The 11,807-nt window shown below is 55.1% G+C and overlaps 1 protein-coding gene across 1 annotated transcript; it reads right to left on the bottom strand.

The window, feature by feature from the left end:
* Positions 1-2,225: 2,225 nt before the first annotated feature.
* Shh (sonic hedgehog signaling molecule) lies at positions 2,226-11,377 on the bottom strand. The gene is made up of 3 exons (XM_075955055.1): positions 10,754-11,377; positions 5,686-5,947; positions 2,226-2,994 (listed from the first exon to the last, which is right to left on the bottom strand). Exons 1-3 carry the CDS (start codon positions 11,051-11,053, stop codon positions 2,231-2,233), a joined length of 1,326 nt encoding a protein of 441 aa, XP_075811170.1. The 5' UTR covers positions 11,054-11,377; the 3' UTR covers positions 2,226-2,230.
* Positions 11,378-11,807: the final 430 nt, after the last annotated feature.

The following is an 11,807-nucleotide window of genomic DNA, read 5'->3' as shown; positions in this document are numbered from 1 at the left end:
AGAGTCAGGGTGGTTGGTGGGCACAATCATTCTGGTTTGCCTTTGATGGACTAATCAGAAAGGACAAAAGAAGAGCAACAGCCAAGTCCAAGAGGCACTGTGAACACCAGCCTTGAAACTGTTTACCACCTATGAGACCAAAGAAAAATCTTCTGTGGAGCGAAACCAAGGCCTGCTGCTGCCCAGGGGGTTGGTTGGTCTTGTGAATGCAGGCAGAGGACAAACCCCTGGCCCCAGGCTACCATAGTGGGCACAGTCTCCAGGGCAAACCTCTGAGGTTAGGCTCTCATCAAGAAGCTCCTCAGGGCTGTAGGCACCAATGAAGGCCTCTCCTCAGGGAGTCAGGCTGGCCAGGCGCTTAGAAGCTTCACTGAGTACAGTTTCTTAAACCAGGGCCAGCTCCTGCTCTGGTTCCATCTGCCCAGAGACCTCTCCATCTGGTCAAAGCTTTTTCAGATAGTCCCCTCCAAGTCACACAGTAGGACTTATTTTGGTAAACTAAAGAACCAGGAGTGATCCTAGGCCTGGACCTTGCCCTGGTTAAGGGCAGAGTCCTCTTGAACACAAGGCTGGGCTTCAGTAAACGGGAAGGGATCCTCCCATCAGACCTAGCTAACACTGAGCCCTGAGAATAAACTACAGGCTTTGCCATTGTTACAGATAGACATGGACCCGCCATACTAAAGAGGCCCGAGGTCCCTGGCAACATCCACCCTCTAGCAGGTAGCTTACCAGGCCCAGATGGGCCATGCTAGGAGGGCTGAAAGAGCTAAGCTCCTGTGGGACCCTGCCTGGAAAGGACACAGCATCTTAAGCCTGTTCCCTACATGTAGATGGGAGACCACAGGCCAGAGAAAGGCTCCCGGTTACCACGCAAAGGAGTATGTGGATGCTGGGCATCTCCTCTCTGCCTACAAAGAAGGCTTTGCTGGTGAAGAGATGGGGTTGGGGTAAGACTGTCCCCCAAACACCACCAGCTCTGGGGAGTGTGGACAGAGCTTTGCATAGCAAGTACAGGACTGAGGTATCTCCATGGAAGGGGGCAGACAGTGGATTTGTTCTGTTGACTTTGGTTTCCCAAGCCAGAGGGTTTGAATTCATAGTAGAAGCATTACAATTCCACAGAATACTGGGGCTCCAGATTTCCCAGAAAATGAAGCCAAAAAAGAAAACAAAAAGGGCGGCAACAGGAATTCTCAGGAAATATCTACTAACCACTGGGTGCGTGGCACACTTTATTTCTATAAAACTATTACAAAATATTCAAAAATACATTTTAGTAAATTTACAGCAGTTATTTCTCAGTTTATTAATGCAAAAACATCCTTTTTTTCTCTGTACAAACTACAGGCTCCATCCTCATGGGCTGACCGCTATGTGCGCTTTTAAAAAATATTATTTTCTAATAAATTCTTTGAAGTTAAAAATAACAGAGTTCTTCCAGTTTGTCAAAAAAAAAAAGTGTGTGTGTGTGCGTTAACAGTCTTGGTTTCCAAGAACGTGACCAAAGTGGCGGATACAAAGCAAATACAAACCATGAAGGCAGTACAGAAGACAGCTGTTACATTGGAAAATAGTTAAATTAAAATAATATATTTTCATATTTTACACTATTTCAAAAAATGAAATGTCATTCAGTTAAGTATTGATCTCTCAAAAATCTAATTTACAATTCTGTGTATAAAAATATAATTTGTGGACCCCCATGGAGCATGTTTTAGTTTACGCTAGCCGCAAAGCAGGAGCCTAGCAGACGAGGGATGCGGAGTTTTGCCTTCTGATGCGCAGGGCGAGGGAGTGTAGAAAAATAGACTCTCAGCAGGTTGCTTGGCCTCACAAAATAATCTTTCCCCCCCTGTGAGAACAGTTCACACGATAATAAATTATCCAAGACACAAACTAGTTAAGGCTCTTGAAGGTCCGTTCATATTATTTAAAACATCTATTCATAGCAAACAAATAAATAGCCAGGAGAGGAGAAAAAAATAACCCAAATAAGACAATAACGAAAAAAATTCAAAAATATATATAAACTAAACACAACAACAGAACTTCCCGGGGTCTTTGCTTTCTTATAGCCTACTTTGGACTGTCCTACTTATTATTATTATTATTAATTATTCTTATAATTAAAAGTCTCCTTCCGTGCGCTTTCCCGCGTCGGTTGCTTATCTCGCAGTCGCTCCCCGCCCCGCCCGCCCCCACACCCCCTACCCAGTCCCCTCCGACTTCAGCTGGATTTGACCGCCATTCCCAAGGGATGCAAGGTCTCGCTGTCCAACAGCCAGGTGCCAATTTGGTAGAGCAGCTGCGAGTACCAGTGGATGCCCGAGGCCGGCCCTGAGCCCCTCGCCTCCGCTGCGGGTTGGGGTGCCGGGACGCTGCCCCCACCCCCGGCGTCCGTGCGGGTGGGTGCCAACGCGGCCAGGAGCGCGTGTGCCAAGCGAAAGGGCGCGAAGGCCCGGTGCGCCCAGCCGTGCTCCTCGATGACGGCGTAGCACGAGGCTAGCACCCGGTTGATGAGGATGGTGCCGTGCGCCGTGAGCGGTGCGTACGCGCCCGCGGCCTCCTCACGCAGCGTCACGCTGTGCACCGCGGCTGGCAGCAGCCGGCGGTCCCCGTTGCGTTCGGCCACCACGTACACACGCTGGCCGGGGCGCACGCGGCTGGCGAAGAGCGCGCTCGGTCCCGATCCCGGTGCGGGCTCCGCGGCTCCCGAGTCGTTGTGCGGTGCCACGAAGAGCAGGTGCGCGGCGGTGAGCAGCAGGCGTTCGCGCGGCTCCCGCGTCTCGATAACGTAGAAGACCTTCTTGGCGCCTTCGTCGCGGTCCAGGAAGGTGAGGAAGTCGCTGTACAGCAGCCGGCCCTGGTCGTCAGCCGCCAACACGCGGTCTCCTGGACGCAGGTCCTTCACCAGCTTGGTGCCACCCTGCTCCAGGTGCACTGTGGCGGATCCCGGGAAGCAGCCCCCAGATTTGGCAGCCACGGAGTTCTCTGCCGGGAAGAGAGAAGAGAGACGGGGTGTTGAGTGCCAAAGGAGACAGGTACGCCCGGAGTGTTCACGTGCGTGCGTACGTGCCTGACGGTTCACGTTCGGGCCCCACTGGGTCGGACCAGGGGCGAGAGGTTGGTGGTGAGACTGTGGTGGAGGGTGATTGTTGCCGATCCAGACTGGTCTAGCTCAGACCGCCCTGCGCCAGCGCCCCAGTAAGTAAATTCAGAGGCAGGCACATTCCTAAACGACCCTTCAAGATTGCACCCGCACCAAGAAAAGTTAGCTGGCATCTCCTGCAGGAGGCGGGGGACACTCCCAACCTTCCTCCTGCCTCTGGTCCCATCCCCCTCTCTCGCACCCAGCCTCGCCGCGAACCCAGAAGGATATTTACTCTCCACTTGGATTCCTCAGGAAGCCTCCTTGAGCCCGCGCGGGCGCCGGGCGCACCCTCCTCTCTCGCGCCCGGACAGTAGGGCGCGGCGCCTGCCTCCCAGTGTGCGGTGTGAGGAGGCTGCGCCCGGGGAACCCAGACCACCCCCCCCCCCCCGCCTCCCGCTTCACCAGTGAAGGCCTTGGCGTTGGCCAGTGGATGGCCAGGGGGTGGGGAGCGAAAAATAGCTGTAGTCGTTGTAGCAACTGGACAAACATTCCAGAGGTTTGCCCGAGGTGTGAAAGCCCAAGACTTGTGTGGATTTTCTAATTAAAATCCAATAAAGGGCCTGGTATTGTCATTGTGATTTGTGGGATAAATGGGAAAAGGGGACACTTCCATTTCTCCCTCCTCCCCATTCTCAGCTCACTCTCCAGCTCGCTGGCCGCCCCCTCCCTATTTGCTCAGGTGCAACCTTCCTCCCCCTCGTGCAGTTCACACACAGGGACTCTCCAGAAGCCCGGGCCTCACAAGGCACTATTTGCACAGCCCGGCCTCTCTTCCAAGCACTCGAGATGTATATTTGAATTTTAAATGGCCAGGCCTGCTCAGAGCGCTGGAAGCGCGGGTTCTCAAGGCCCCTTGACTACCCGCTTTACCCAGCCCTCTGTAGCTCTTGGAGGCTCACTGTCCGAGAGGACAATAATTGAGGATGGGGCGGAGCGCAGGGGGCCCGGGAGGAGGAGTGGGGAGGTCCCAGTCTTCTTTGCATTCCAATCTCCAGGATCATGCTTTTGGCAAATAGAGATTGCCAGAAAGAATCTTCCTGCTGGAATTACAGAAGGCTTTTAATCTTCTCATCGGTTTCTCCGGCATGAAGTGCGGGACTGGCGGTTGGAAGCACTCCATAGCCCCCCAGAATGCGACCCGGGATTCTAGCGAGCTGGAATCGTCGAGTCGCACGACCCCGCTTGACACACAAGGCACAGCGTCCCAGCCCGCGTGCGCAGAATGCCAATGAGCTGCCCTTCGCGGCCGGGGTCTGCACTGCCTGCGAGACCCTCGGGGCCGGATTACCGCTGCTCATTTGGGAGGAGATCCCCTAGGGACTCCCGCCAGAGGGACTCCGCGAACCGGGGTGACTGGAAGGCCTTGTGTGTCCAGTGCAGACTTGAGGTCCAGGGGAGAGCTTACTCAGAGCCTGGGCCATTCTGCCACCTGTGTTTCTCATCCTGACTTGAGAGGAGCGGCCGCACGAGGAGGCGGGGGAGGGGGGGTGGTGGTGGGTTACAGGGGCTGACACCTTGCCACAGGCCTTCCAGTCTCCTTCACGTCCTAGCCAGCTATTGTTGCCAGATCCACACTTTCCCTTACCTTCTCAGTGTTTCTTGACGTTTAAATAATTTCCTACTAATATATGCAGTTAAAATACACTTTAGGAAACTTGGGAAGTTGGGGTGGGAGAGGGCGACGCCAGAACTCTAGGGAAAGTCACTGTAGCAAGTTAAGCTGCCTTGCCAGAGTACACAATCCCTAGAGGCTGAGCAGGCTGCCTGCCTTCCTAGCTGTTCCTTCCTGCAACAGAGTGTGGCGTTGCAGACCCAGGGAACTACGCCTCACACCGGCTGGGGGCAACTGCTCCGGGCTGGAATCGCTTTCCGCAGTCTAGCCAGGGGCTTTCTGTAACCCAGCTGGGCTCCTAATAAGAACGGATGCTTCTGGGCTTGCGGCCTCCTGAAGTTGGAAGTACAGAGTTTATTACCTCCCACCAGGCCTTTCCCCGCACAGGCTTAGCAAGTGAGTTAAGTTAGTTTTGAATCCACAGGAGCCCAGCGGGGAGAAGCCAGTACCTGGGCTTATGCCCTGGACAGACCCTTCTGCCCCTGGTGTGTGTGGGGGAGAGATGGGGAGATGGGAGGGGGAGCTGGCAGTAGGTTAAGCCCTAAATGAGTAAGAAGATCAAGGCAAGCACTGGCTAAACCAGGAATCATCAGAAGAGTCTTAGGACCCCCTTCCACAATGTTCTAGACACCCCTGTCTCTACTACCTGAAGCAAGGGGCTTTGAAAACCACACAGCCTAGGAATCCAGGCATGTAGAGATGTTGGCCAGTGGCCTAAAAGGTTGCAGAGGTACCTGGCTGGGGTGGAGTGATGGGATGTCATAGGAAATTTCCCCACAACAGAAATCTATTCATTATCAAGAGCATTCCCCTCTTTTCATGGCTTTTTATCCTCCACCCTCCTTTCCTTCCAGACCTTCTGATGGGTAGTGTTGGAGATGGAGGGCAGAGGAGAAAGGCCATGGGGAGGCTAGCTTACCCGCTTTCACAGAGCAGTGGATGTGTGCTTTGGATTCATAGTAGACCCAGTCGAAGCCAGCTTCCACAGCCAGGCGCGCCAGCATGCCATACTTGCTTCGGTCCCGGTCCGACGTGGTGATGTCCACTGCTCGGCCCTCATAGTGCAGAGACTCCTCGGAGTGATGGCCATCCTCATCCCAGCCCTCAGTCACACGCAGCTTTACTCCCGGCCACTGGTTCATCACAGAGATGGCCAAGGCATTCAGCTTGTCTTTGCATCTCTGTAGGGAGAAGGGGGAACCCTAAGTGACAGGCATCTTAGTTGGTGGTTTCTCTACCAACCACAGGCCCAGGACCCATGGGGTTGTATGAATGAGATGTGGGTGGGGGCATAGCAGCTGCTGGAGGGGCAGGTTCTCCAGGGAACCAGCTGAGGGCCTGTCTTAAGCCCAGAAACTTAGATGCAGCTACCTGAGGAATGAGAACAGTTTCTTCTTGGGTGAGAGTCCAGTTGACATCTCTTTGGTGACACAGAACTACAGATGCACTTTACGGATCGAAAGCCCTGCATTACGTGTGGAGGCTGGGCCTTTCCTTTATCTGCCTGGCCTGAGGAAACCCACAGCAGCTCTGAGGGGTGAGAAGCAGCCCCAGGAGGAGCAAACAGGTGAACGCTGATGTCCAGCATAGGCAGGGCCAGAGGACAAACATTCTTGGTTCAGGCAGCCACATTCTTTCCCACAAGGAGCTCCTCTTTGCCAGGCTTGTCTGGGGCCTGATTGTATTCGTGTTTTCTTTGACCGGGTTCTCTTCCTCCCCTCTTGTTTTCTTGGCCCTGCACAGAATGGTGTCCGGCAAGTTTGAAGAGCAAACTTAAGAAGTGGATGGGGGTGGGGTGGGAAAGGTAGGGGGATGGGGAGCCAGAAAGGCCCAAGGCTTCTGAGCCCTGTCCAAGAGGGGGTCTAGTGTGAAATTTCTGTTACTCCACCTCCTCCCTGGCAGGGCAAAGTGGAATTTGGGATAGTGGGGGCACTCTTGGCCCACATTAAGGAAAAGATGTAGTAAAAGTGAGGGGGCTGGGTCAAGCCTGTGTGGCGGAGCCCTAACTCACTGCTGGGAAGTTTGTGCTGCTGATGGTGGCATGCTGACTGGGAGTCTGTGGCAGAGACAAAATGGTAAGGGCACCTTACTCAGAGAATTGGACCCCAGTGGAGGCAGGAATAATTTCAAATTGACTTCTGCAGAGGGTAGAGCTAGTAGCTCATGATCCCTCAGGCTGAGAGGATCTCAGGCAGGTTATAGGGATGGGAGAATGACCCTAGGTGACAGGCTCTAACTGTAGCCAGGACTCTTGCAAAGGCTTCAGGAACAGACCCAAAGGAAAAATCATGTATATCTGGTAGCAATAAAGCCCAGGAATACGATTGTAGAGTTCAACACACAGCAAATAGGAGGGATGTAGTAACAACGGGTCCGCTCTGGCAGGTTTTTGGGCCTGCCAGCGGTTTTCTTTAGGAGAAAAGTCCAAAGGACAGAGTTGGAGTGAGGTCATCTTAGGGATTGAACGCGTTTAACATGAAAATCAATAAGTAAACCAGGGTCAGTTTAGAACTGAGATTTGAAGTCAGTGCGCGCAGGCGCACATCACGGTACGCGCTGCTTATCTCCTCCTTCATTCCAGCCTGCACTCCACCCCGCTCCCTTCTCTCCGGAGTGGGAAGCTAGCTCTGTGGCTCTAACAAGCTTTCCATCCCGCAGCAGGGACGAGCTAGGGTAGGCTGGAGAGGGCTCCGGAGCCGGATACCCTGAACTGCGCCACTAAGGCATACACAGAGAACCCCACGAAAAGAACTCCGGGCTGAGATAGGGCCTCGGCCCGGGACAGGCCAAGGCCGATTGTCGCCTGAGTTGGCACCCGGTGCCCCAGAACCCTCCCCCGCACCAGGCCCGGCGAGGTTCTGCTGGCAGATGCAGGGTACTCCCCCGCCCGCGCTGGAAGGGAATGTCGCAGGCAAAGCCGGCAAGCTTAGCCCGGTTATTAATTCATTGGGTCGTGTGCCGCTAATCAAGCCCGGCTCTGTGCAGCCACCGTGAAGCCCGGCAGGGTCACTGGGGCCCGGCTTTGTGTCTGCGGAGGCCAAGTTGTTCCTGGGCCTCCGGCCCACCTCCCGGATCTGCACACCGGCGCAGTCCATGAGCGCAGAGCAGGCAGGGACTGTCGCCTCCAAGAGTGGGCTTCCCACATTGTGAAGGAGGTGATGTCCCACTTGAAGAAACTCTACTCTCTAAACACACCTCACTCCATTCTTCCCCTAACTGGGGCGGGGACAGACCCCACTCTTGAAAGCAGAAAACCCTCTTCAAATCCACACCTGGGCTCCTTTTCCAGGCTACCCCCTAAACACGTAGGAAATCTATTCAACCAGGTTCCTCAGGTGGTACCCCCCCTCACCCTGCAGAGCCTGCAGATCAGGCCCCTCACTGGCGGCCTCCCACCCCAGCCCCCTGGCCACTAGCACAACAGCCTGGCACTCTCTGAGGCCTGGCCTGAGCAAGGAGAGTGTCTGTCTGCGCTTCCCTCTCCGGAGTTAATATTAACCAGGAGCTCCTGCGGTCCAGAACTGCTCTGAAAGTTCCACTGGGGACGATCCTGCCATGGTTGAGGGACTTGGGCTCAGTCACCTTAGAGAGACTGAAGAGAGGGTCACTGAATCAGGTGGTTGGTTAAAGAGGGACTGGCCGAAGGCAGGTTCCCAGGAGAATGCTCAAATCCTGAGCTCGAGATTCTCCGACTTCATTCCTTCACTTCTAGTCTAGGCGGCTCCTTCCTTTCCTCTTAACTCGGCCAACCCGGAATAAGAAGCTGGTGAAGACTGTATCAAGGGGCGCTTCCTGACTGCCACCTTTACAACCATCTTCATGGGGGAGGGGGGCGGTCTTTACGGGGTGGGTGAGAAGTCCTGGCCTGGCTCCCCCCTCCCCCATTTTTGCTGTCTCTACCCTTTCTTTTTGTGTTGGGAATCAGAGGAGCCACTGCCCAAGGGAAAAAAAAATACTTGTTTTTGTTTCCTTCGTTTGAAGGAACTTGACAGAAGGTCAGAAGTTCAAATGCTGGTGGCGCGCGCACACGGCGGTGGCGGCAGCAGCGAGAATGACCGGCTGTAGGGCTGCTGGGCCTTGGGTGTCCGGCCGGGAGGATCGAAGAGAAGGAAGGGACACAATTGGGGGGTCGCCTTTAGGGCGCTGAGGCCCGAGGGGCAGAGAAGGCAGCAGAAGGGTTGCCTTCCGTGTCAGGCCCGTGGAGCTCCGGGCTTTGCGACTCTTCCCAGCTCAACCCCTGCCTGCGCGCCCAAGGGAATGGGCGCGCTAGGAGTCCTGCGCTCCGCGCGTGCAGAGTCAGGGACCAGCCGCCCGAGCCCAGCCCCGCGCGCGCTGAAACCCTAGCCGCTGGATCGATAACGCAGGAGTAAGTGGAGCTGAAAGGCGTCTGCCGCGCCGCACGGCTGGGAGCTCTCTCAGCTCTGCAGCACGCAGAGGCCCGGCTAGCTGGGCAGGGGAGCTTGCCTGGGAGCCCCTCGCAGACCCACCAGGGCTGAGGAACCTTGCGTGTCCTCGCCAGATCTCTTTGCTTTAGCCTTGTCTCCCTCCTCACACGCGTTCACAAGGACCTCCTCACCCTGAGACGTACCCCCCCCGGGGGGGCAGGGTAACCAGGGGATAAACGCCTGCGGCTGGCGGGAGAACTAGCTCCAGCTAGCTGCACCAGTGCCCTGCGGCCCGCGCAGAGTTAACTGTGGCTCGCGCAGCTTCCCGGCTCCCGCGCGCGCCCACACTCGCGGTCCAGATTTAAGGTGGTCGGGAGCAGATGAGGGAGATGTGTGTGTGGGGTGGCCCTGTCCTCAGCCTCCAAGATTCCTCTTTGCTCCATCTCTGGCCCTAAGACTAGTCTTCTAGGTTCCTCAGTCAGCAGGTACCCGGTGGCTAGCTGCGCGCAGGCAGCTCCACGCTCGCTCTCTCCAGCCCCCGCCCCCTGCTCTTGCGCCCCGCAAGCGCCGCTCCGCCAGCCGCTTGGCGCACCTAGCCCTAAAGGTAGGACTTGAATATTTTAATAGGGCAGTAAAAAGGATGCTGACCTATATTTGCAAGGAAACCCATTTCCAGCTTCAGTCATACGTGCATGGAGTTTCAGAAAGTCTCGATTTGGCTGGGAGATTGGCAGCCTAGAAATCTCAAAGGAGGTGGGGTAGGAGAGAGGATCATGTTTTCCTTTGCCCTCTGTCTGTCCATCCATCCTTGCCGCTACTGCTACTAATATTTCTTCGCTTCTAATTCTTATGCAAGCAGGTTGAAAATTAAAGCGATTGCAAAGCCGGCAAGTTCCAAGTCCCTCCCCTAAGGTACCGCGGGCTCTGGAGAACAGAGGAGCATCCTTAAAGAAATATCAATACATCCCCTCTGACCGGCACAATTGGGGACGCTGGGATCGCAGTCAGGCTACGTGATACAGTGAGGACAGGACGAGCACCTCTGGAGCTCCTGCCTTTTGTCAGAACTGCCCCCTGGCTTTCCCAGTTAAGAGTTCTTTGGTGGTGGCGGGGTAAAGGGTTGGGGGTGGTCTTGGGAGAGAAATACAGAAAGGGAAAGGTAGGAGCTAGGAGCTGAAATGCTCCAGGCTAGGTTTGCAATGACCTGGAGGCCCCTTGAAGTATATAGGGTCATCCCCGCACCCTCCATTTTCTGTCCCCGCTTGGAAAGGGCAGACACCCCAAGAGTGAAGGTCTCTCTAAGTTACAAGCTAGAATAGAGACAGATAGAGGAGGCCATCCCGGGAGACTAACTAAGTGAGGGACATAGCAAAACCCATCTTCTGGTGCCCCCACACTACCCAAACCCTAAACTTCCTGCTGGACCCTTCACCTCCTTTCTCCTCCCGGAAGAGGAGTGCTAGGTGGGCAGGTGGGTGGGGAAGAAGAGGGCCAAGCCGCCTTTCTACCTGCCCAAAGAGCAAACAGAGCAGGGCTGATTGCTTGGTCACAGGCAACCCCCCAGGGGAAGGAGCCCTTTTCCCACCCGCAATGGGTCTCTACCTGAGTCATCAGCCGGTCTGCTCCCGTGTTTTCCTCATCCTTAAATATGATGTCGGGGTTGTAATTGGGGGTGAGTTCCTTAAATCGCTCGGAGTTTCTTGTGATCTTCCCTTCGTATCTGCCGCTGGCCCCTAGGGTCTTCTCGGCTACGTTGGGGATAAACTGCTTGTAGGCTAAAGGGGTCAGCTTTTTGGGGTGCCGCCTCTTTCCAAACCCCCTACCGGGCCCGCACGCCAGCCCGGGGCACACCAGCAGCGAGGAAGCCAGGACCACCAGAAGACATCTCGCTAGCAGCAGCATCTCGTCCGCGGAACCCGAGGACTTGCGAGCTGTCCCCGCGCGGTCTGTGCGCGAGCGGGTACGCGCGGGTGTGTGCGTGTGCGCTCCTCCTTGCGCTCGGCTCTCCCTTCCTCGCTCGGCTCGTTCGTTCCCTCTGGCGCTGCCTGGCTCTTTCTCTTCCTATATAACCTTGCCTGCCGCTGCTGCAGGGGACTTGTCTCCGATCGCCACCCAGACAGGGGCTGCGATGGCAGGCTGCCGGTCGCTGGTAACGGAACACATCGGAGTTGGGTCTCGAGACAGCAATTAAAAGACAAAAAGAGCCTGATTTTAAATGGTAGCAAGGCTGGAGAGCTTGTGAGACAGGCTGCCTTTCGCACTATATTATAGCTGGCAGGGGCGCATCTGATTGGCCAAGCCGTACAAGCTTGTCTTCTGATGTTAACCCTGAGAAAGACTACATTTCCCCCCCTCTTGCTGCTGTGGCTTTATTTTCACCTGAAGGCTTCCAGTTTAAAAAAAAGAAAAAAGGGCTTTACTAAGGTAAAGGTGGGCGGGAGGGAGGAGACATGTTTATTGGAATAATAGCCCGCACTGCCTGCTTTGTGTGCATGGCTGCTTCCCCCTTACTTCCTCTAGAATGGTAGATGCTTTGGTTAGAGCCAACATAAGTTTGTAAAGGACAGTCCAGATGCCCCCACTCCGAGCTTCAACCATCAACATTCTCTCAGTTGTTGGGGAGCAAAGCCGCCTCACTTTTATTTACCTTATTCAC

The sequence above is a fragment of the Microtus pennsylvanicus genome, chromosome 21 (genome assembly GCF_037038515.1).
Source record: "Microtus pennsylvanicus isolate mMicPen1 chromosome 21, mMicPen1.hap1, whole genome shotgun sequence".
NCBI lineage: Eukaryota > Metazoa > Chordata > Mammalia > Rodentia > Cricetidae > Microtus > Microtus pennsylvanicus.
Note: the sequence above shows the minus strand (reverse complement) of the source record. Positions and strands in the feature narration are given on the sequence as shown.